The sequence below is a fragment of the Mytilus edulis genome, chromosome 3 (assembly GCF_963676685.1).
Source record: "Mytilus edulis chromosome 3, xbMytEdul2.2, whole genome shotgun sequence".
Classification (NCBI taxonomy): Eukaryota; Metazoa; Mollusca; class Bivalvia; order Mytilida; family Mytilidae; genus Mytilus; species Mytilus edulis.
The window spans coordinates 78,085,571-78,111,973 of NC_092346.1; the positions used below are offsets into that span (position 1 = coordinate 78,085,571).

Sequence of the window (26,403 nt, forward strand, 5' to 3'; positions counted from 1 at the left end):
ACGGTGACCTATAGTTGTTTTAAAATGTATGTGTCATTTTGGTCTCTTGTGGACAGTTGTCTCATTGCCGGGCAATCATCTTCCGGCTTTTTTTTATATTTTATTACAAGGCAAAACTAAACTGGTACTCGGCCGACTACTACACTTTGTCGATATCTTTGTCCACAGCTAGAGTGAGGCGTATTACAAGCGAATTCCAGTCTTATTTCCAAAGAAAAATACTGTACAGTAACTAACAAATATATTTTGACAAGCCACGTGAGAGTTAACTGGTTCACTGTTTACGATATACTTATTTTGGTGAAATACAATTGGAGAAATCAGTAGACGAGAACATATCCAACATGGAAGTCAAAGCAAGAAAATTCTCTTTTCAACATCTCAATTCAAAGAAATTTTCTTCAATAGACAGTAAAGAAAGTCAAGAATCCTTTCTTAAATGGTAACTAATAGTCAGTACAGCTATTGCTACTTTTTTGGCAGTGTTTAAATAGGAATCTTTAAAATATAACATTGTTGCCATAGACGCTTAATTTTTTTTCCAGAAAGATCGATCTGTCTGTATCTGTATGTAAGTAAGTAAAACTTTATTTGGATTCGGCATATTTTGTACGTTGAAGACACCAAATTCTGACTTTTATTCAACAGGAGAGTAAGACACCGATCCCTATAAGAACTCATTCTTCGTCAAGAGTGTACTACATTGGAACCAACTAGAGGATCGTATTGTATGCGCAGATACAGTTGAGAGCTTCAAGGCTGCTCTCCAACACCGCCAATAGGTGTCTCTCTCTCCCGTTGAGTAAAAGCCAGAATTGGTATCTTCAACGTATACATACAGATACAGATACAGACACCTTTTGACGGTGTTTGAGAGCTACCATGAAGCTCTTTTCTGCATTGGCGGATCTAATCCGAGATTACTCTGACGTCCAACGGCTGTGTTGCCAGACAAGCTGGGGCCGGGCTAGTCCGAGATTACTCTTACTTCCAATGGCTGGCAAAACAGCCGTTGGACGTCGGAGTAATCTCGGACTAGCCCGGCCCCAGCCAGACTTGGCAAAACAGCCGTTGGATGTCAGAGTAATCTTGGACTAGCCAGGTCCCAGCTTGTCTGGCAAAACAGCCGTTGGACGTCAGAGTAATCTCGGACTATGGCGGATCTAGAGGTTTTAGCATCTTGAATTTCCAAATAATTATGATCTCTTGAGAGGAGGTCTCATTTGGGGGTCTGATCCCAAATCCTGCTTGTTATTTAGTAGTAATTTATCATGCTTCTTGTTGCCATAATAGCACATATAAGTTCCTGTGTTTTGCCAGACTTTGATTCTCGCTTTCAAGCTTTTGTTTTTTGCTTTCACGTGGCACCCTTAAAAAAATAGTCCAATCACGTTTCACACTTAGACCCCAATTTAATAGACTCAGTACGTTTAAACACTGCTAAGGACTCCTTAGTGCACTAAGGACTATACAATGCCACTAAGGAGTAGAAGGAGTGCTGTTTACACAGTTATATGTATTATATTTACATATTATGTTAGAGATTGATATTTAATGCATAAATTTCAAATTTAATAGAAAAATGATCATAAATAAACAAGATATTCAACATTATTTAGGCACGTGCCCATTTTTCTTTGATATGCCGAAAAATCAATGAACCGTTTGACACATGCCAAATAACAAAACAACTGATTAAACAATCATAATCTTTTTATTTTAAGAAATAAACAATTGTATCGAAAAGATTTATGCTTAATATTTATAATTAAATGTGTTGTTCTTATTAAAAATGATTAAAAGGACAAATGATTTTGTTTTTGTTTTATTTATTTCCCAACAAAATTATTTGCCATAGGTGCACGACTGATGTGCGCCAACTAAATGACTAATAAGTTAGAGTGTGGTCAGCTACAAAATGTACATGCAGTTAAAATGTTTATGTAAAAGTTTGTTATGATTATTTAAATTTATTGATCAATGCAAACTTTTACACGGATGAGTACATGTGATGAGGTTATTTTTATCATATGGTAACTATAGAAAGGTTAATTTGATATTATAGGTATGTAAAAAAATTCAATAGAACGTACATGTAACAGTATAATGATGAACAATCTGACAATTGGCGCATATAAGACAACGCTTTTTATGGTTGATGTTTTGACGGATGAGTATTGGAAGAAAAATATTTCGGTAATCCAAAACTTTCCTCTCCTTAATCTTTAATTGTCTTTCATGGGTGTAATATTTTCTGGAGACAACAATATGTTTTAAACTCTAACAAAACATGATCAAGGTTTCAGTGGTGTAGCACGAGACTGAGTGTAGCATTGTAAGCATGTGCTAACAAATAATTTTAAAAAACACTTTTTTCAACAAAATGTTTACTATAAATAGTTCACTTTATTTTGTGCTGCCATCTCCCTTTCCAGACGGTGAGACCCCTTGCTTACATTTGCTTATAATGGTTTAAAAAAATCTATTTTGATGTGAAATTAACATTTTTATCACTTCCCTTTTACATAGAAAAAAGGGAGAGAGTATAATTTTTTTGCTAGAAATCCATATACAAACTAGTGAGGCAATTTTTCATAAGTCCTACAATCTTTACTAAAACAAATTATTACAGGAAGTATATTCTCCACATCTTAACGTACTTAGCAATATTTTCGAAACCGCAATATATCTCACTGAATATATAAGGTAATATAAAAAATAATTTAATACGAGTAAGGTATCATAAATACCTTATATAACCGACGAATTCCATGGGGGTGTTGCAGTGGGGACTTCTGACTGCCGTAACACTAACAGTAATTCTAAACAATTATGTTAATTGTTTCAACAAAATGGAGGTCCATGTTCCCCCTTTATGAAAGAACCTCTGGGCCGGTCTTAAAACTTTTCAATTTTGTCCCTGTAAGTGAATTTTTTTTAGGGTATGCGCTACATCTTTAGAATAAACTGATTGAAAATTCAAATGACGCCCCCCCCCCCCCCCCCCCCCCCCCCAAAAAAAAAGAACGCCTACACACATATATAAAATGTAGTTTTGCATGCTCCATGCTCTCTCTTCATTCCTTCGCACGGTGTATTATTACAATTTAAAAACCCATGCACGTATACAGAGTAAACAAAAGAAAAATAGTACTATGAATTACATGTGTGTAAAAACTGAGTACTTTTCGGTATACATAACAACGAGATTGGGAAATAGTATATACACCCACTATTATCTCTTGATTTGTTGATTGTACGTCATTTGAAGAAAATAACGATGATCTTTAATATTTACTTATTATATTTAGCAATAAGTAATAAATAGTATTTTATTACTGATATATTGTTACACCTCAATATGAATTAAAAAGACAACATCGAGTTCTTATACAATATTTATATATTGCAAACATGTAACCAACTTTTCACATCGAGCAACAACCTTAAAACTGACCAGAAAATACATTAACTCTGTTTTTATCTTTGAATGTTAAACACATTAGAATAACCAGAAATTTTAAATGTTCTTCAGTGGCAACTTTATGGCCATAGATAAATAGCACTAATTAATTGCGACAGTTCTAGAGAGTTCATTCAGATGCTAAGAAGGTCTCAAATAATTATCATTATCGTTATTTTTGGAAAAAATTAAACTTAAATTCATAAAAATTCTGAACAGCAGCTTAAAACAGACAATTGTTCAGTGTTCTGTGTTGAAGACCGTACTTTGACTTGTAATGGTTTACTTTTATAAATTGTGACTTGGATGGAGAGTTGTCTCATTGGCACTCATACTACATTTTCTTATATCTAATTGGTCAGAAACAGAAGAGAATCTGAAATTATTCATATAACCGATATACTCTGATAATGGAACTTAATAACTTAAATTTTATTTTACCAGGTTACATGTATAAGAAAATGTGTTCAGTGTATCAAACCATTAAGAGAAGTTGCTAGATAGAAATTAATGGTTTTGGGCAGAAATTATGTTAGGACAACACTGAAGTTCTATCAAATTAAGACTTCATGTTTTATAATACTAATCTTAAATACACAATGAGAGGACTATGAAGATGCTTTGTTTTACAGGTCTATGAAAGGAAGAATATGTGCACAAATGTACAGCTTTGACCAGTCATTCCAAGCATATGAAAAAGACAGTTTTGTAATGGTATGTGTGTTCAATTTGTAACATTATACAAGGATTTGTATTAGTAAGATCTTTCTATACAAACCTTACATTTCATACATTTAAATTTTATTTTGGTATTCATTATATTATTTTTTTTAATATATAGATATAGGAAGATGTGATGTGAGTGCCAATGAGACAACTCTCCATACAAATAACAATTTAAATAGTAAACCATTATAGGTTAAAGTACGGCCTTCAACACGGAGCCTTGGCTTGTATACATGTGTATTATACAGTCCTTGTACTTTTGTATTGTGTAATTTTCACAACATTTTTTGTGAGAAATTATTTTTTTCTTCTTCTGTTTTTTACCACCCATTATGATAATGTTTACAAATGATTTCACTGTTTTGGCTTAAATGTATTAAAAAAAAACAAGTTTAGTATATATGTGACAAAATAAAATGCTAGTTGAAGTTCTCACTTTTGTGTTTAGGTTGGATTTTTGTTTTCATTTTTGTCGAGCCTGCAACTTTTGTTGCAGAAAGCTCGCCATAGGGATAGTGATCCGGTGGCGGCGGCGGTGTTAGAAATAGCTCACTTCTTAAAATCTTTATATTTTAGAAGGTGGAAGACCTGGATGCTTCATACTTTGTATATAGATGCCTCATGTTACGAAGTTTCCGTCAGTCACATGTCCAATGTCCTTGTCCTCATTTTCATGGTTCAGTGACCACTTGAAAAAAAAGTTCAGATTTTTTGTAATGTTGAATTCTCTCTTATTATAAGTAATAGGATAACTATATTTGGAATGTGCGTACCTTGCAAGGTCCTCATGCCCGTCAGACAGTTTTCACTTGACCTCAACCTCATTTCATGGCTCAGTGAACAAGGTTAAGTTTTGGTGGTCAAGTCCATATCTCAGATACTATAAGCAATAGGGCTAGTATATATATTCGGTGTATGGAAGGACTGTAAGGTGTAAATGTCCAACTGGCAGGTGTCATCTGACCTTGACCTCATTTTCATAGTTCAGTGGTTATAGTTCAGTTTTTGTGTTTTGGTCTGTTTTTCTCATACTTTATGCAATAGGTCTACTTTATTTGTTGTATGGAATGATTGTAAGGTGAACATGTCTAGCGGACAGATGTAATCTGACCTTGACCTCATTTTCATGGTTCAGTGGTCAAAGTTAAGTTTTTCAGTTTTGGTCTTTTTATCTGATACTATACGCCATAGGTCAACTATATTTAGTGTATGGAAATATTTAATGATTTATATATTAGTCGCTCAGGTTTAATTTGACCTTGACCTTATTTTCACGGTTCATTGCATTGCTCAGTGTTAAGTTTTTGTGTTTTGGTCTATTTTTCTTAAACTATAAGTATTAGGTCGACTATATTTGTTTTACGGAAGCATTGTTAGCTGTACATGTCAGCCTGGCATGGTTCATCTGACCTTGACCTCATTTTCATGGTTCATTGGTCTTTGTTTAGTTATCTTGGTTAATGTAACGTTTATGTGACAGTTGTAATAAAGCTTTATACTTAGAACTATCAACATAATATCAATGATTAGTAAAGAAGGCGAGACATTTCAGTGTGTGCACTCTTGTTATTACAAAGGATGCAATTTCAACAGAATAGAAAACTTTTTGTCATATTTAGGGTGGGGATTATGGGACATTAATCAGAATACTATGGACTTCTTTACTGGTGAATTTGTCTGAATGACAATATTTTAATGAAATAACCGGTATGCACTATGGTTATTTTGCCTACTGTTAAAAATGTGATAAAAAATCATAACCCTGTTTCTTTTTAATAGGACTTTTTAACAGATCCAAATGTCCTTCACACACTAAAAGTGGTATCTTCAGGTGGTGGATGGTCAACCCTCGGTAAGAATTGAATAATGAAATATATGAATAATGAAATATATGAATATTGAAATTATTAGGACACGATTGATTCTGAAGTTCTTCCTTGACTTTAATAGAGCAGGAGGAGTATCAGTTGATACTTAGCTTGTATCTAAAGAAATAGTATTGTCTTCTTCCAAACAATATTTGAAAGCAAGATATGTGTATACTAATTTTATAAGTTATTCTAATATGGCGTGCTTCTTTCGCTTTGTGAACAAACACATGCTCTAATTTCAATAAAATTGTTTGCACATGCGTATATTGACTTCTTCAGAATAATGAATTTTATCAAATTAACATGCACTGAATATATTTCCTCAACTTTAAAACACTTTCAAACTCTTAAATGGTGCACATAATGTTACTTATTTATTTATTATGACTGTAATGTGTTGCATTCCGAAATTGACATATTTGACCTAGATACGACAACCATTCATGCTGGCTGTTCAAACTCCTCCCTCTGAAAAATCACAGTGCCAGCCGTTTGCCTTTTTTCAAACAAAAAAGGGAGGTTCATGGAAATTACCTCAATTGTCCTAATCAGAATCAAAATAATTGATGCAAGCTATACTTTATTGTAGTTTTGACATGGGTAGGCATTATATTTGTGTTATTTTAGCCCTCACTGTCGCTCGAGCAAAAATATTCACTAATATAATGCATATGCCTACCAATGTTAAAACTACAATAAAGCATAGCTTGCATTTATTATTTCTTAAATTTCAATTGGTTTGTATTACAAATCTCACAGAGTTTGCTGGACCTTGCTACAGTTTCATACTTGCAGTTAGACCTGGGTCTAATAGATTTTTAACATAATTATAAATTACTGTAAATTCAGAATTATTGCGATGCTTTTATTAATGTAAATAATGTAAAAATATCAGGTTGGCAATGATATAAACTTGCATTCTTTACATACATGTACGTATATAAATTAATCATATCATTATTTATTTTTAACTTTTAGGAGTAAATGCAACGAGTGTAAAAGCAGAAATTGTTCCTTGTACAGTTTTATCAATGTCATTCTTTGATCGTATTCATAATGATGGTGTTGTGAGGGAGTCTGGAGCTATACAGAAATGTTTTGATGAGGTTTATGAAGACATGATTGTGTCAGATGAGCTCAGAAAGGTATTAATTTATACCTCTGATATATTAAAAATTTTAGGACAAAAAACTATGACACTACTGGGCCAAATTTAACCAAACTTAGCTACAATTATCAACGGGGTATAAAATTAAAAAAAAAATATATGTTTGATGACCCAAGTTGCCAACCCACATGGTTGACATGACTTAAAATAAAACATAGGGGTAAAATGCAAGTTTGACTATTATCTTGAAAACTGCTATATAGATAGAGAATATTGGATGGAAAATTTCAAAATGTTTAGGTTTACGAGTGTAAAAGCAGAAATTGTTCCTTGTACAGTTTTATCAATGTCATTCTTTGATCGTATTCATAATGATGGTGTTGTGAGGGAGTCTGGAGCTATACAGAAATGTTTTGATGAGGTTTATGAAGACATGATTGTGTCAGATGAGCTCAGAAAGGTATTAATTTATACCTCTGATATATTAAAAATTTTAGGACAAAAAACTATGACACTACTGGGCCAAATTTAACCAAACTTAGCTACAATTATCAACGGGGTATAAAATTAAAAAAAAAATATATGTTTGATGACCCAAGTTGCCAACCCACATGGTTGACATGACTTAAAATAAAACATAGGGGTAAAATGCAAGTTTGACTATTATCTTGAAAACTGCTATATAGATAGAGAATATTGGATGGAAAATTTCAAAATCTTTAGGTTGAACTATTGTATATTTACATCACTTAATTGCTTTTTTTTTTTTCATTTCAAAGAATGAAGCAAAAATTCTCAATTTACAGCAATTTTAGACTTTAAAACATTTTAATTGCTGAAGTTTCACATTATATATGTTTATGTTTTCCACAAATTTGTACTATTTTATTATTTTCAGATGTTGCTGATAGATGACTCGGATCACTACTGTTTATACAGTGACACAGAGAGAGAAGAACTTCTATTTTGTATATTCAAACACATTTGTCTTGGAGGGAAACTTTGTCAATTTGAAGATAATGTTGAACCTTACTTAGACATCACAAAAAACATATATAAAGATTTGATAAGGTATTGTTTTATCTGTCAAAGAAAAAACTTAAGGCCACTAAAATAAGATGTCTTGTGTATTATCATGTAATGGGTTGTAATATTACAGATGTTCTCACTTACAATTGGCATGAATCAACTGAGTGTATGAACTCAAATATTTCAAATTGCCATAAGGTGGCTGTGGTGTCTGAATTAAAAATTCATAGAATATTTTAATAATTTGTCAAAATGAAGTTTTTATCCTGCTTTTTTCAAAAATATAATACAAAAGTATGGGTCACCTGGGCTTTTTTCACGCTACAGGTTGTGCAAAATAGTAAGTTGTATAGATTATGCATGGAAAATCCAATTTTATCTGATAAAAAGAAATCTACCTGATAGAATTTTAAGATTAAATGTGAAAAGACAGCTCTTATAACACGCTTTATGACAAAAAACAGAAAAATGGGGTCACCAAACTTGTTTTCTTGCTACATATTAAAATAGTTAAATTTACAACACTTTCTATTAAAAATTACTTTATCAGATTATCTCCCCTACTATCTGAATTATCTACCCTTTTTTGGCAAAGTTTTCGTATCAAAAGTCTAACACTATATTACATATACTACTCTCAAAGTTTGCCCATTTCATTAACAATCTAGACCAACTATTTCAAACTCCAAGCTGGAGAAAGACACCTGAACCACCTTAAATCTGACGATTCTGGGATAACAAATCTGATTATCAAAATTATATTTACAAATGTAGTTTACTTACATAAACTACAAAAATTAAGTTAAGTTTAAAGTTAAACAAAACAAGAAATCTTAAGTTAGTCTACATTATTTGAAAAATTGTATTTTTTTGTAAAAGATACAGTCCCTTATAAACATGAAGAGGATTAAGTAAGTAAGAAACACTGGAACAATAAAACCAGAACTATTTTAGTCATAACTTTTTTTGCAGTGTACTTTTAAAAACACTTTATTTTAGATATATGTACCTCTATTTAAATGCTTGTTTTAATTCATTTTCAGTGTGCAGAAAAATTCAGAAACTAAGGAGTTAAACATAATATCACATGTGTTCAAAATATCAGCAAAGGTAAGACTTATATCATGTACATGTATAATAAACATTCACAATTTTAATATATAAATTTGTTGAGAATTGTATCCAATATGTATGGCATTGGCCTATTTGAATGCAATGAAAATTTTAGAATCAACTTTTCAATTGAAATACTGTATATTTTGTACCTTTTTTTAGCGATGTACCCGGTATTCATTTTCATGAAATTTCAAGAAGGTATATTTTTCACAAAGTCAAGTACACAGGAATACAAATGCATACCTGTCAACTGACCCGTATTCTGCGGGTGTGACCCGAGATTTTCACAATTCTGAGGGATCACCCTGAACACCCGCCGGGTCATCGAAATAACCCGGGAATTCCGAAAATGACCCGATTTCACCCGTATTTCTTAGCCTTGAGATTGATTTCATAAGTAATATTCCTTTGAAATACCGGCAAATTCGTAATTCTTCCATGAACAGGAAGTTCATCTAGCTATGTAAACTGTCAAATTAAGTGACCCATTAAGTGCATGGCTTCACTTGACAGCTTTGGTGTCAAACACACTGTTAATTAACACCAATTACCTTAGCTTTAGGTCGTAAATAAATTGCAATTTTGGTTTACAAACATATTTCAACTAGAGAGTTACTTCCCCTTATTTGTCACCATTCCTAATTATTCATTATATTTACGTTTTATGGGTGAAAATTCAAATACATATTGAAAAATAACTTTTCATTATTTTTATACCTTTATACAATTTTTTTTTAAAAAGTTGAAAATTATTTTTTACATTTATACTTCCTTTAACTGTATTACTATATTTTATCATAGTCTAATATCCTTAATAAAGCAAAAATATTATGTTTAAAGGCTTCATAGTCAATAGTCTCAAACATTAAAGAATTACATTAAATTAGTGTTTGATGATTGAAAAAAAATTTCTCAAAAAGTAAAGCACATAAGACTGAGTTACATAAATTTATAAAAATCTTTAGAAGTGCAATGCAGGGCTCACGCTACCAGGCGACTTGGGCGAAGAAGTCGCCTTCCCGATCGTCACTTCGCTTTCCCCGACCCCCAAAAGCGAAAACAAGTCGCCCTGTTCTTGACGATAGTCGCTTTCAGTCGCTTCCGTCATCGGACATTTTCAATTTTTACCAAGTTGATGAAACAACAATTTTTTACTAATAATTAAAGAAATTCAGACATAAACGATTCATTATCTTTAAAAAAGAGGTTGAAGCATTGTCTTCGCAGTGTGTAGCAGGTTATTTGATAAAAATACAACTTTTTATCACTTCGTGCATGTTCGCAAGTCCCGGTGCTTGTTGCTCGAAAACGTACATCAACCTTAATTTCGGCGGCAAAATAAGTTTGTTACTTCATTTAAACGTGACAAAAGTTGCCTCCAGTAAATGTTTAATCCATTTATTGCATTAAAACCGTCATGTTCCTTTCCAAATAACTTGTCAAACATCGTTTATTTTTGTAAATTTTCTTGCATTCGTCCGCCATTGACCGATTTCTAAACTACGGATCTGAACCGGACCAGCTATGACCGAAATCCGTAACTCTGAGACTATTATACTAATATCAATATATTATGGCCCAGCTTAATAACTTTTATATTTTTTTATGAGAAACACTGAATTTCATACACAAGATAATTTTTAATTAAATTGTAATTGATATATTATAATTTCTTTACATTTTTTAAAATAAAATTTTATTCTTTAGTGCTAGATATTTAGTTGGTAGTTTCTCACAAGAACCTTAGTAAAACTTAAACAACTTTTAATTTCAAATGTTACTTTAATTGTAATTTTTTACTCATATGAATTGAACAACATAAAAAGAACATTATTTACATATGGCCCTTTATACTATTGTAAAATCCAAACATTGTAGCGCACCGCACGAATGAGCACTTCTCTTTCAAATCTCACCACTTCTCCCTATCAGTTTCAAAAAGAGAAGTCAATGAAATAATATTTAATAAGATTTAAAATGACTTAACAAAGTGAACATGCATTGATGTTTTGGTATCTTTGATAAACATTATAAGAAAATGTACCATAAATACTGAAATTCAGCTCGAAAAAGTTTGTACGCGTTATGACCTGAGATTTGATTCTTCAATGCAGGTCATGACCTGCATTTTCATCGTCACAGGTTGACAGGTATGCAAATGCAGCTTACATACATATAAAATTATCGATTTACAGCTGTACATGCACGTGACCCTTTGATTTAACATAACCTCAATTGAACTGTTAAAACAATATTGGTGACACTATTGTTATTGTTAATTTTTGACAGTTGGATAATATTGACATTAATTTTTTTCAAACAGTACAACATGTACATGTTATCCTGAAATTTATGTTTTATATTTTTTGCCATTATAGTAGCTTCATTGTAAATATATGATTATATTTTTTTTTCGCATTTTTCATTAAAAAAACATTTTGCTGTGAAGTCCAATGAAAGAAAACTTAATTTTTGTTTATATGTTTTCAGCATGAAGATACTCAGATATACCCTACAGATACAGATCATGAACAAAGTTTTGCTTATTTAGTAGTTGATCCATTTAAGAGACATATTTCAGTATTTTATCACAGTTATGGAAATGGTGTTTTTGAATAAATATTATTGTTTTACTTATTTTTTTTATGTATCTGACAACAGTTATCCTGCTTTCATTTTAAATATTTTAATTCATCATGAATTGTTCTGCAGCAAATGAAATGTTGACAAGTTGGTTATATCTGACAGTGTCACAGACTAGCTCAATATCATTAAAAAAAAAACAGAATACAAGAAGAACAGCAATATAAGATATTTATAACTAAAGAAAGACTTAGATAAATCTGTTTGATTGACCAACTTAGTGGATTGAGCAAAGAATTCTTTTAAACAATTTGGTTGACTAATTTGATCCACAAAAAATCTTTATACAGGTAAAATCTAACCTACACTATATATCAAACAGACCTAGAAAATCCAATTGCACATGGTCGCTATCTATTCATATTAATGTTTATAGTATATATGACCTTCATTCGTCTTCAGAGGTCATCTTGATGGTTAATTAGATAATGCCTAAACAAAAATTTTGATGGAGTCTTGATACATATTATTGAGTTCATGTATGGTTTAATTGTTGACAAGTCTGTGACTTGAGTTACAGAGAGCTCAGCATAAGGATAGTGATTTGGCTGTGGCAGTGACTTTAACTAACTTCTTAAAAGCTTTATATTTTAGAAGGTGGAAGACCTGGATGCTTCATACTTTGTATATAGATGCCTTATGCTAAAAAGTTTCCGCCTGTCACATGTCTATTGTCCTTGACCTCATTTTCATGGTTCAGTGACTACTTGAAAAAAGTTTTTGTATTGTTGATTTTTGTCTCACTTGACAGAGTCAAAAAGCCAGACATAAGTATGCTGTTTACGGCGGTGGCCTCTTGATTATGGTGAACCACTAGTGGTAAGTCATATATATTTGGTATGCAGTTGTATGAGTATTGGCACATCTCATTACCATGGAGATTATTTGGCCCTGCCCCTCAGTTTTGGTCTATTGACTTTGAAACTTTTGTTTAGTTTTCATGTATTAGTTTGTGATTAGGTCAGTTTATGGGGAACCACTATTGGTAAGTTAATGATAATTGGTATGCAGTTGTATAAGCATTGGCATATCTCATTTCCACGGAGATTATTTGGCCCCACCCCCTCAGTCATGGTCTTTTGACTTTGAAATTTTTGCTTAGTTATCATGTTTTAGTTTGTGATTAGGTCAGTTTATGGTGAACCACTAGTGGTAAGTCATATATATTTGTTATGCAGTTGTAATAGTATTGGCACATCTCATTACCATGGAGATTATTTGGCCCTGCCCCCTCAGTTATGGTCTATTGACTTTGAAACTTTTGTTTAGTTTTCATGTATTTGTTTGTGATTAGGTCAGATTATGGGGAACCACTATTGGTAAGTTAATGATAATTGGTATGCAGTTGTATAAGCATTGGCATATCTCATTTCCACGGATATCATTTGGCCCCACCCCCTCAGTCATTGTCTTTTGACTTTGAAATTTTTGCTTAGTTATCATGTATTAGTTTGTGATTAGGTCAGTTTATGGGGAAGCACTATTGGTTAGTTAATGATAATTGGTATGCAGTTGTATAACAATTGGCATGTCTCATTTCCATGGAAATTATCTGGCCCCACCACTCAGTCATGGTGTATTGACTTTGAAACTTTTGCTTAGTTTTCATGTTTTAGTTTGTGATTAGGTCGATATATGGGGAACCACTATTGGTAGGTCGATGATATTTGGTATGCAGTTGTATTAGCATTGGCACATCTCATTACCATGGAGATTTTTTGATCCCGCCCCCACAGTTATGATTTATTGACTTTGAAATTTTGCTTAGTTTACATGTATTGGTTTGTGTATAGGTTTGTTTAAAGGGAACTACTTATGACAAGTCAATGGTTTTTGTATGCAGTTGTATTAGCATTATCGAAATTACAAAAAAGCGAGATATATTTCTGTGATAACAGTTTTATTATTAGTAATAGGATAACTATATTTGGTATGTGTGTAGCTTGAAAGGTCCTCATGCCCGTCACAGTTTTTACTTGAACACAACCTCATTTTATGGATCAGTGAACAAAGTTAAGTTTTGGTGGTCAAGTCCATATCTAAGATACTATATGCAACAGCTCTAGTATATTTGGTGTTTGGAAGGATTGTAAAGGTGTACATGTTCAACTTGCTGGCATCATATGACCTTGACCTCATTTTTATGGTGCAGTGGTTAAAGTTAAATTTTTGAGTTTTGGTCTTTTTTTTAATACTATATATAAGCAATAGGACAACTGTATTTGGTGTATGGAAATATTTTATGATGAAAATGTCAGCAGGTCAGTCTTTCATTTTTTTTGTGGGAAAAAAAATGGTTGATTTTATATATAGGGAATCACTGAAGCATGACTGGAGCTGGTCCCCCTTTATCAAAAGTTCTGGATCTGCCACTGGTAAGCAAAAGGTCAACTATATCTGTTGTATAGAAGGATTTTAATCTAAACTTGTTTGTCTGGCATGGTTCATTTGACTGTGACCTCATTTTCATGGTTCATTGGTTCATGTTAAGTTTATGTGATAGTTGAAGTAAAGCTTTATATTTACAGTGGCAGATCCAGAAATTTTCATAAGTGGAGTTTTTCATCACTGACTGCCTAAGAGGGGGCCTGCTCCAGTCACGCTTCAGTGATTCCCTATATAAGCAACCAAATTTTTCCCCAAAAAGGGGGGGGCCCTGATTTAGGACTATCAACATTATATCAATGGTTAATAAAGAAGGCAAGACACTTCAGCTTGTGCACTCATTCATTTTAGACTTGTTATTTGGATGTAGGTTTTTAATAGTTAATTATAATTCAAATATGAGAATTTTAGTCAAATCCATGAACATGAAATTGACAGCTAATGCCTCTTTGGGGTTTTATGTTTTGTTCTGTTTTTCAAATACTATAAGCAATACATCAATTACAATTGGTGTAAGGAAAGATTATAAGTTGTACATATGATTTTGGCAAGTATAATCTGACCATGACCTCCTTTTCATGGTTCATTTAGTTGTTTTTTTTGGGTCTGTTTTATAATACTATAAGCTATTTGTCAACTATATTTGGTGTATAGATTGATTGTGAAGTAGTCATGTCTTTCTGGCAGGTGTCATCTGTCCTTGACCTCTTTTTCATGGTTCAATGTTCAATGTTTTTCTGGTTTAATCTGTTTCTTAGATGCTATTATTAATAAGGTCAACAATAATTGGTGTATGGAATGATTGTGACAATTATTGTAAATTTTTATGTCTGTCCGGCTTGGTTTATAAATTATCTGACTATGACCTCATTTTCACAGATCATTGTCAACTTTAAATAAAGGTGATATTTGTAGTTAAACATTTTCTTTAGGACTAATAACATTAAATCAATCCTGGTTGTTTAAACAGACAAGACATAACAGCCTGTGCACTTTTCATGTAATTTTTACCCAGAGAAGTGAAGGAAGATTCTTTTCTACAGCACCATCAAAGAGTCCTCACCTGAAGACACAATCACATTAAATGGGTCAATATCATTTTGTTTATTGTGTTGTTGGTTTGTTGTTCTATTGACACATATCTCCTGTTCATATCTTCACATCAAATTATTTTCAAAACATAGAATCTCTAATTAAATTCATATTCACAATTTTATAACTTCTTTCCAATAGATCAATTTGGCAAATATTTTTTTTATAAACAATTTATTTTCTTAGTCATAATGTTGGATCTATAAAAATGTGGAAATAAATAAAATATATTTTTTATATAAATTAAAACATGATTCATTGTTATATTATAATTATATACTTATTTTGTGTTAATATTCCTCTGTTTCTTTATCTATATACTTTAATTGACAATCAAATTGTCTTTGAAAATTTTCTAAAAATGGTTTTACAGCATCATTTATATTAATATCACAGCCCTTTTCTTTACTAAGAGACGTCACATCTTTTCCTTTTAATCCACAAGGTACTATATGTTTGAACCAGTTCAAATCAGTATTACAGTTCAAAGATACACCATGAGTTGTTACATATCTGCGACCATGAACACCTACAATATAATAATAATTGATAAAATATAAACAAATTATATTTGAGCATTGAGTTTAATGCTACAAAATTTACGAATTGTTTCTAGCACTCATTAATACACAAAAGAAAATCACACAGACTAGTAAACTCACAAAAAACTGGTACAATTCATTAATAATGGATGGATTGTTGTTTAATGTCCAGTGGCAAATTAAATGCATATTTGTAGAGTACCGGTACTAATTGAGAAATTCGTATGACGTTATGAAACATAAATTGTAGCTCAAAAATAAATATATTCATGAAATTTTAACTTCTGTAAACATGATAAAAAAAAATTTTTTAATCAAAAGTATACAAAACAAATAAAGTGTTTGATCATTCATTCCTGCATCAATTTTTAGTAATTTTCAACTGTGCAAAACATCAAAATGAATGTCTTTCACAAATAATGATCAATAATGGTTATAAAACCAAAAGTAAAACTTTTATTTTTGCTTAACATTAGCCATGATAGTGTATCTTGATGAATAGCTAATATTGATGGTAAAAAAGACCTTTCAGACTTACCAATAGCTCCAATTTTCCTATCTCCAATCCATACTCCTGTATCTTCTGTTGTATGGGCATTTAGACCATAATATTTACAAGTTCCAATCATTGTCTTTTCCATGGAACAAATATACCACTTCATATTTGGTGTAAAATATTTTAGATTTAAAATTGGATAAGCAACAAGTTGTCCTGGTCCATGATAGGTAATTAAACCACCTCTATCTGTTCGGCAAAATTCAGCACCTAGCTTTTTAAGTTTTTGTTCGTATTCTTCCGAATAGTCTTTAGATCTAATTCCAATGGTATAAACTGGGTTATGCTCTACAAGTAATACAACATTTTCTCCATTTGAACCGTGTACTCCTGCCATACTGTCTAAATGCTGTCGTGCAAATTTGGTCTGTACCTTATAAGCATCAAGGAATCCCATTTTTCCAAGATTTAATACACTCACAATCTTGCTGTAAGAGCTCATCATGACATTTGTCTGTAATGGAAAAAGCTCACATGTATTTTGATAATCATTAATGACATTATTCTAATACCGTAACTTGAAAAAAGATTGACGAATTGATATAATTTAATCTAACGTAATCAAGCTGTACCTTCTCCATTAGCTATTTTTCTACATTTTGTCAATAGCCTGACAGGTCATACATTTGAGGGTGGTAATGGGGATACTTTCATGACGATAAACGGTAAAAATGCTTGCCAAATGACGTTATTTGTAGTTTTTAGTGCGTGACAATAAAATGTACACTTGGTTTAGAGGATAAACCAGATGCTCCCCAGGGTGCAGCTTTATACAACCTCAGAGGTTGAAACCTGAACGGTTGGGCCAAGTATGGACACAACATTCAAGCTGGATTCAGCTCTAAATTAGATTGTGATTAAATAGTTGACACAGCATAGGTTTCTGACACAGAATGAATGTGGTCTAATGAACTTAAAATTTTTGTTTTGCCTTTGAGCAATTCACTTTGCCCCCCCCCCCCCCCCCCCCCCCCCCAATTTTTTTTGTTCACATCCCCCTTTCCTTTATTCCAAAACCAATCTCAATTCAAATTTCTAATGGAGTTTGCAAGAATAACTACTCATTTAAGTACATCACAGTCTTCACGCTGAACTGCTACATCTACAGGCCCGCAGCTCAATTTTAGAATTTTTTTTTTTTTTTTTTTTTTTAAATAATATCTTTATTGCACTTTTCTTTGCTGTTGTTACAAATTACTCGACCTACAGCGGAAATTTTTAGTTAGATTCTGTTGGCCTGTAGGTCTGATTTTTACAGGCCCAAGAGCAATTTCACCAGCCTGGGCTGCCCAGGCTGCCACTCGGCGTGAAGACTAACATCATAAAATATTAAAAAAAAAGTGCTTGTTATCACTGAATGGTAAAGATTGTTTTAATTTATCAGTTGATAGTAAAAGTGAATATACATTGTATATTGTATAAAACAATGATTTAAGTTGATTCAACTACTATTCTGGACAAAGAAAGATAACTCTAATTGAAATTTCTTGCTATTGCGCAATACTGTGCAATTAGATATTTCTTGCTATTGCGCAATACTGTGCAATTGAAAATACTTGCTAATGCACAATACTGTGCAATTGAAGATTTCTTGCTATTGCGCAATACTGTGAAATTGAAAATTTCTTGCTATTGCACAATCCTGTGCAATAATTGCCTCAGTACTGTGAAATTGAAAATTTCTTGCTATTGCACAATACTTAATATAATAATTTTGGATTCTGATTTGGACCAACTTGAAAACTGGGCCCATAATCAAAAATCTAAGTACATGTTTAGATTCAGCATATAAAAAAACCCCAAGAATTCAATTTTTGTTAAAATCAAACTAAGTTTAATTTTGGACCCTTAGGACTTTATAATGTAGACCAATTTGAAAACGGGACCAAAAATTAAGAATCTACATACACAGTTAGATTCGGTATATATATATCAAAGAACCCCAATTATTCATTTTTTGATGAAATCAAACAAAGTTTAATTTTGGACCCTTTGGACCCCTTATTCCTAAACTGTTGGGACCAAAACTCCCACAACCAATCCCAACCTTCCTTTTATGGTCATTAACCTTGTGTTTAAATTTCATAGATATCTATATACTTATACTAAAGTTATGGTGCGATAACCAAGAAAAATGCTTATTTGGGCCCCTTTTTGGCCCCTTATTCCTAAACTGTTTGGACCTCAACTCCCAAAATAATTACCAACCTTCCTTTTGTGGTCATAAACCTTGTGGTGTTTAAATATCATTGATTTCTATTGACTTAAACTAAAGTTATTGTGCGAAAAGTAAGAATAATGCTTTTTTGGGCCCTTTTTTGCCCCTAATTCCTAAACTGTAGGAACCAAAACTCCCAAAATCAATCCCAACCTTCCTTTTGTGGTCATAAACCTTGTGTCAAAATTTCATAGATTTCTATTTACTCAAACTAAAGTTTTAGTGCGAAAACCAAGAAAATGCTTATTTGGGCCCTTTTTGGCCCCTAATTCCTAAAATGTTGGGATCATAACTCCCAAAATCAATCCCAACCTTCCTTTTGTGGTCATAAACCTTGTGTTAAAATTTCATAGATTTCTATTTACTTATACTAAAGTAAGAGTGCGAAAACTAAAAGTATTCGACGCCGACGCCAACATGATACCAATATATGACCAAAAAATTTTCGTTTTGTGGTTGTATAAAAATAGTCTGACTTTGATTAATCTCGTTAAATTATTTCAAAAAATAACAGTAACGGTAATTATTTGAGACCTCTGACAAATCACGATAAGGATATTTTGACGAATCACGTTAAAAATTTTACCAATTTGATGCTTACGGTAGCCGAAAATGACCTTTTGACGCCTGACCCTAAAGGGCATTACTACCCTCAGATATACCCTCATAAATTATTGATTTTAATAGATCAAGTAAATGGTTGTAATTTTAGAGATGATATCCTAATAAATATTTTTTTTTAATTGAGTAGTTAAGATCACTAGTTGATAGCTGGGTCTATAAAATAAAAGAACAGAGATTCAGTGATTTCAGCTTTGCACATATTTATCTGTACATCGTGGATTTTGGATCAGAGAAAAATTAACGGCTAGGCTTGGGTGAAATGGAATTAAACAGAAATTACCAAATCTTCGAATTACCAGTAGGAATGTAATTCAGACGACCAAATTATTGGACCGGATTTGTATTTGTTGACATTTTTCTTGACAGCATGCTACTTCCTGTTTTTGTTTTGAACTATGGGAAATTGTCTTCAAATTCATTAGCCAATCAAAAATGCGGTTTGTTTGAACAGCGCCATTTTCAAGTGTGGAAACAATGTCGGAGTGTAAAACAAAGCCCGACGTACCCTTAGATGATGGCACGTTGTTATAAAACTTAAGTTAAAAAGCCTCATATTATATTCAATGTACCAATGATGTTATTGACGTAGACAAATCAGGGTTGCACTCTTGTCAGACACAACGATCCACAAAAAGCACAACCCACTCTTCTCTTTTTGTTTTCCAGTCTCGAGAACTAAATATAAATATTGTAATACTAGCCACTTTACTCGATTTATAAAAAAAAGATATGATATGAATGTCTGTGTGACCACTTTTCACCGGAAAAGAAAATATGTTGTATCTTCAATAGTGAGCAATGTCAAATCATAGATATAAAAGCCATATAGATAAAGTACTGGACTCACATCAAAAGCAGATATTTTCCGAAATTTTATCACCCTCTTATTAAATACATGTCACGCTTGGTATTAATTAGCCTTAATTAGCCTTTATTGGCAATTGCCGTCTATCGATATCTTGTAAACAGGGGCGGATCCAGGATTTTCGGTTAGTGGGGGCGCAAACTTAAATTTTTTATCGAAATTATTGAAATATTCTTCTAGAGAGGATGCAATTTAGATATCTTGCCAAGCGTGGCGAGAAATAAATATTTTGTGGTAAAATTAGCGTGAAATTGAAGTTTCAAGGTAAACCCGCATAAATCCACCCCTGACAATTTGTAATCACTATAATTAACAAGAAATCTGCGAGCTTCTATTCATTGACTCAATGATAGCTCACCGACCAATATAAGATTTTGAAAACAAGAATTTCTACTTTTGCCAGCGATTTTTAATTGTCTTTTCTTCTATTTCCGGAGGTCGTGTCAAACTTTTTATATACATTTCTACCGCATACAAGTAAAATCAGAATGAGGTCCTTGCGAAGATATGTTTATTTTCGTGGGATCCTATGTAATACGGTAGTACGGGTTGGGGGCGTTCCCCGTTTATGCATGCTTCGGCAAGGTAAACTTTACAGGTTGAAAGTGAGAAACACTAGTATATTGATATCATACAGAGATATTAAACAATGATACGAATCAATAAACGAACCTTTCGCTTGAACCAGCATTCCTATCTTTCATTAAGAAAGAATTTAAACAGGACCGTGCCATAATGAAATAACCAACCCAACCGCGGGTAGGGCACTTTCGACTACTTCGTGGAAAAGTGAGGTAGGGTTGTTTTTGAACTTATCAAAGCAATTGTTTATAAAATCCGCAACTACCATGTCACATTGTTTTACTTGAACTGCTAAAAGCCTATGATATTTTTCACCAAACGCAGTACCGCGATGAAGTATAATATATTTATAGAACTTATAAATAAACCGTAGGTCAGTTTATTAGTAATCACATTGATTCTGTTAAACTTACTGTTTTATATACTTCTTTGAATGTTAAAACAGATGCAATGCGACGAGATTAATATTCGTTGTCTGTTCAGATACTTTATTGAGCTGAGGACAACCCATGCTTTGCAAATTTTAGGGGGGGGCGCATGCCCAACACGCCCCCGCCTAAATCCGCCCCTGGTAAATTGTGAATCGGGGGAGTTATAAGTCATTCTTCGGACAAGTTCGGTAGTTTTGTTATCTTCCTGTACATAATTTTTTGGAATGTTTATATACGTGCTAAAAATTCATGTCGAGGTGATCGATGTATGATTACATTGTTCTTATAAGTCCCTAATATGCATCAAATATTTTCCACTGAACGTTGTGAAATCAAGGATCATATAATAAATCACTGTAATAGAAAATACACACAACTAGTTTCATACCAAATCAAAGACGTTATAAAAATAAAGTACACAAAAAGTATGTTGACAACTAAACGGTCAGACTTGCAGAGGGTTACATTTGTATATAGCCATATTAATAGTACGAATCACACCCTTAACAAAATTCTAAGAAGGATATATATTGTTTACTTCAAAAATGAAATAGACAATCAGTTTAAACCATCCGCTATTTAATTGCAAATCAAGCAAAAAAAAATGTAAGCAGAAAGGTATTATATATAAAAGAAAAAAATCAGAGACATGATAATTGTGCTATTTCCCAATTATTTAATGTATGTCAACCACTAACAATTTCTTCACCAAACGGCGTTTTAAAATTTATAATGTATTCATTTTTTTCTCTGTATTTTTCAACACTTGTAAAAGAAAAAACATTTTGTGTTCTAAAATATAATAATTTCGTTTTTCTGGTCTAAAATGTGATTACACTGTTTTGAAACTTGATAAAAAAAAATTGTCTTTAATAAAACGCATAGAAAAATTTGACCAGGTTTGACCTCTTACCCATGTATACCATCAGTAGTTGATGTGTCTCTTCTTGTCAATCATACAGGTCTTATTTCCCGAGTGCAACCGATGCAAGTGCTATGGCAATTTAATTTTAAGTGCCTGTTCAGTCCATTTTCCATAATTTCTCTATTTTATTATCTCCCCCCCCCCCCCCTCCCCCCTTGCTGCAGATCATAAATGTAAAATGATAAAAACTAACGACCTTTAATTAATGTAAAAAAATGAATGAAAAACAAAAGACACACTGCAACAAACGACAACCACTCAATTACAGAACAGGGATCTCCATGGCCTGTTTAACGATGGCGCCCCGCCATCGTTCAAATGTCTTGCGCCATCGTCAAATGACTTGCTCCATCGTTAAATTGCCTTGCGCCATCGTTAAATTGTCTCCGCCATCGTTCAAAACTTCATCGTATTTTGTAGCCCGACGCCATTTTTTTTATCAATTATAATCAAATGCATGTATTTGCATAACCTTAGGCTTTTTATGTTATAATCCAGTACAGTTCTAACGCCTGGGGGATATCCGGATTAAGATCGCTAATCACTTGTACCTGAGCTTGTACAGGTAGATCAACAAACTAGACAGGAGAATACTATCTGAGGATAGACGATCCATTTGTCGAATTAATCAAATAAGTTTCAGCAAGTGATTATGATGATTTAGATTAAATAAATAAATTCATAATCCAGTTACAAAGAAAACAGTTTAACAAGTCGAACACGTGCTTGATTTTGACTTACGCAATCAGCATCCCCCTTTTTTAAGAAGTACAAAATAAGACGCAAAACAGTAAATATTATTTCATCGCAAATAACTCGAGTACTGCTGTAATGATAATTTAGAATTACTTTAAAAGTTTAAAAGTAAAAACTTTAAAAATATTTCCTGTAAAGAAATATCGTATCGTAATTCCGAATTCATTTCGTATATTACAATCAAATTGATACATCTGCGTTTCCGGTTTCTTATCAGACTCGAAAGATGCATGTTGCACAGCATCAATTTGCCAGATGAAGTCATTAAAAACCTTTTCATTTGTCAACATTTGCTTTGTAAATCTCTTTAACCTTTTACATAACCCGTACGAATCGTTTTGTTGTTGCTGCAAATCAGCCATACCGGTAATGGGTTCTGAATTTGACAGTGTCCATGAAAAATAAGCTCCACATCATATGATTTTTAACCCCCATAACAATTACCAAAAATACAAAAAATCTACATGAGGACCTTCATGACAGCTTTTAGTCATTCTCAACTAAGGGGGGACCATGAAGGCTTGGCATTTGAATGATTAAAAACGGCAATAGATGAAAATATTGATACTTCTAATTCTATAATGAAAATTCAAATAAATAAAATTTAAATAAGCAATGAATTAGCATGTTCACCATTCCTTGTATTGAAGGATAAAATACTTCCGATCGCGCTACACTGTACTGCGTAGACACGGTTTGTAATGGTTAAAGTTCCTCCATCGTTCAATTTTCATCCATGGAGATCCCTGCAGAATGACATAAGAAAATTAATTGTAATCCGAAAGAGGGCAAGCTTATTTTTAGTTTTGTATAATATGTTTTAATCAATGGAACTTGGAAATTTGGAAATATCCAACATGTCCAATATAAAAATTACATGTACCTAAAGTCAGGTGTTTGCGTAAAACAATGTGATGCATGAAGGATAGCCCAAATTTATGTTTAAGGTTGTAAATTTTAAAGAATGTTACAAGAATATTTATGGTTTTCTCTATCCTCTCAATGTAGAAAAATGCATTAAATATTTCTGGATTCATTTAAAAACGATCATCATGATCATGATGATTGGCCCTAAGCAGTATAGTTTTTAGCTCACCTGGCCCAAAGGGCAAAGTGGGGCAATATGCGTAATTGTTTCTCCATAGGCTGTAATGGTAACCTTTTCTTCTGTTGCTCAGCCCATATCGTAAACTTGTATATATATGATGGCTTGTTTCGAAGCTGAGACATTTTTACATATGTGCAGGGATCTCCATGGATGAAAATTGAACGATGGAGGAACTTTCACCATAACTAACCGTGTCTACGCTGTACAGTGTAGCGCGATCGGAAGTATTTTATCCCTCCATAAAAGGAATGGTGAACATGCTAATTCATTTAAATTATATTTATTTGAATTTTCATTATAGAATTAGAAGTATCAATATTTTCATTTATTGCTGTTTTTAACCATTCAAATGCCAAGTCTTCATGGTCCCCCCTTAGTCGAGAATGACCAAAAGCTGTCATGAAGGTCCCCATGTAGATTTCTTGTATTTTTGGAAATTGTTATGGGGGTTAAAAATCATATGATGTGCCATCATGTGGAGCTTATTTTTCATGGACAATGTCAAATTCAGAACCCATTACCGGTATGGCTGATTTGCAGCAACAACAAAACGATTCGTACGGGTTATGTAAAAGGTTAAAGAGATTTGTAAAGCAAACATTTACAAATGAAAAGGTTTTTAATGACTTTATCTGGCAAATTGATGCTGTGCAACATGCATCTTTCGAGTCTGAATAGAAACCGGAAACGCGGATGTATCAATTTGATTGTAATATACGAAATGAATTCGGAATTACGATACAATATTTCTTTACAGGAAATATTTAAGTTTTTACTTTTAAACTTTTAAAATAATTCTAAATTATCATTACAGCAGTACTCGAGTTATTTGCGATAAAATAATATAAATTTACTGTTTTGCGTCTTATTTTGTACTTCTTAAAAAAGGGGGATGCTGATTGCGTAAGTCAAAATAAAGCACGTGTTCGACTTGTTAAACTGTTTTCTTTGTAACTGGATTATTAATTTATATATTTAATCTAAATTATCATAATCATTTGCTGAAACTTAGTTGATTAATTCGACAAATGGATCGTCTATCCTCAGATAGTATTCAGATTTCTCCTGTCTGGTTTGTTGATCTACCTGTACAAGCTCAGGTACAAGTGATTAGAGATCTTAATCCAGATATCCCTCAGGTGTTATTGGATTATAACATAAAAAGCCTAAGGGTTATGCAATTACATGCATTTGATTATAATTGGGGAAAAAAATGGAGTCGGGCTACAAAAAACGATGAAGTTTTGAACGATGGCGGACGACAATTTAACAATGGCGCAAGATAATTTAACGATGGCGCGAGTCATTTGAAGATGGCGCAAGACATTTGAACGATGGCGGGGCGCCATCGTTTTACAGGCCATGGAGATCCCTGATGTGGTTAAATTTTAGGGGTACGAAGTGTGATTCATTTTTCTGTAAATTAGCAAACCCCGAGTATCCTTTTGCGATGCGGCTCCTCATTGTAAAAATTCCCATTTTTAACACAATAAGTTCTTTGAAAATTTAATACTTTTAACACATTTAATTGCTCCATAATTTTTACACATTTATTCTGTGTTCCCTTACTTCTAAATTAACACAAATGGTTCAGCTCAGTCATTTGTTTATCATAGAAATGTGTCAAATATCACTACACAGAGATTTTTTGTTAAAACGTGACTTTTGAGTTCTTATTTCAAGGCGCATTAGGGATATTGTCCCAAGTGAGCTTTTCTCATCATTTGGCGTCCGTCGTTGTTAAGTTTTACAAAAATCTTCTCCTCTGAAACTACCAGGCCAAATTTTACCAAACTTGGCCACAATCATCATTGAGGTATCTAGTTTAAAAAGTGTGTGAGGTGACCCGGCCAACCAACCAAGATGGCCACCATGGCTAAAAATAGAACATATGGGGTAAAATGTAGATTTTGGCTTATATCTCTGAAACCAAAGCATTTAGAGCAAATCTGACTCGGGTAAAATTGTTTATTAGGTAGAGATCTATCTGCTCTAAAATCTTCAGATGAATCAGACAACCCGTTGTTGGGTTGCTGCCCCTGAATTGGTAATTTTAAGGAAATTTGGCTGTTTTTGGTTATTATCTTGAATATTATTATAGATAGAAATAAACTATAAACAGCAAAAATGTTCAGCAAAGTAAAATCTACAAATAAGTCAATATGACCAGTATGGTCAGTTGACCCCTTTAGGAGTTATTGCCCTTTATAGTCAATTTTTTACAATTTTCGTAAATTTTTGTAATCTTTTACAAAAATCTCCTCCTCTGAAACTACTAGGACAAATTTAACCAAACTTGTCCACAATCATCATTAGGGTTTCTAGTTTTAAAAATGTGTCCGATGACCTCGCCTGCAAACCAA

General features: G+C 32.7%; 3 protein-coding genes across 5 annotated transcripts in view; 2 read left to right on the top strand and 1 right to left on the bottom strand.

The window, feature by feature from the left end:
• The first annotated feature begins 191 nt into the window (after nt 1–191).
• On the top strand, nt 192–11,946 carry LOC139517512 (cilia- and flagella-associated protein 300-like). The gene is made up of 7 exons (XM_071308668.1): nt 192–442; nt 4,096–4,177; nt 5,969–6,041; nt 7,039–7,205; nt 8,067–8,239; nt 9,241–9,307; nt 11,804–11,946. The coding sequence occupies exons 1-7, from the start codon at nt 345–347 to the stop codon at nt 11,930–11,932; spliced, it is 789 nt and encodes a 262-aa protein (XP_071164769.1). The 5' UTR covers nt 192–344; the 3' UTR covers nt 11,933–11,946.
• Nucleotides 11,947–15,589: 3,643 nt separating this feature from the next.
• LOC139517504 (octanoyl-[acyl-carrier-protein]:protein N-octanoyltransferase LIPT2, mitochondrial-like) lies at nt 15,590–19,767 on the bottom strand. 3 transcript variants are annotated; one of them, XM_071308656.1, is made up of 3 exons: nt 19,654–19,767; nt 16,514–16,985; nt 15,590–15,962 (listed from the first exon to the last, which is right to left on the bottom strand). In XM_071308656.1, exons 2-3 carry the CDS (start codon nt 16,974–16,976, stop codon nt 15,724–15,726), a joined length of 702 nt encoding a protein of 233 aa, XP_071164757.1. In that variant the 5' UTR covers nt 16,977–16,985; nt 19,654–19,767; the 3' UTR covers nt 15,590–15,723. The 3 variants fall into 3 exon arrangements, with proteins under 3 accessions (XP_071164757.1, XP_071164759.1, XP_071164756.1); XM_071308658.1 differs by having other exon boundaries at nt 15,596–15,962; nt 19,670–19,752; XM_071308655.1 differs by lacking the exon at nt 19,654–19,767 and adding an exon at nt 17,104–17,344 and having other exon boundaries at nt 15,626–15,962.
• Nucleotides 19,768–19,793: 26 nt separating this feature from the next.
• The window catches only part of LOC139517505 (protein ECT2-like), a 33,134-nt gene continuing 26,524 nt past the window's right edge, over nt 19,794–26,403 (top strand). The window contains exon 1 of the mRNA XM_071308659.1: nt 19,794–19,890. Coding sequence (XP_071164760.1) covers nt 19,848–19,890 — 43 coding nt within the window. The 5' untranslated portion in view covers nt 19,794–19,847. The remainder of the gene's footprint in view (nt 19,891–26,403) is intronic.

Excerpts from the sequence above, each read along its gene's own strand:
- LOC139517512 (XM_071308668.1), top strand. The coding sequence starts at position 345 with ATGGAAGTCAAAGCAAGAAAATTCTCTTTTCAACATCTCAATTCAAAG. Across the intron at positions 4,178-5,968 it reads AAAAAGACAGTTTTGTAATG|GACTTTTTAACAGATCCAAA; the intron begins GTATGTGTGTTC and ends TCTTTTTAATAG. Across the intron at positions 7,206-8,066 it reads TGTCAGATGAGCTCAGAAAG|ATGTTGCTGATAGATGACTC; the intron begins GTATTAATTTAT and ends TATTATTTTCAG.
- LOC139517504 (XM_071308655.1), bottom strand. Across the intron at positions 15,963-16,513 it reads TAGGAAAATTGGAGCTATTG|GTGTTCATGGTCGCAGATAT; the intron begins GTAAGTCTGAAA and ends ATTATATTGTAG.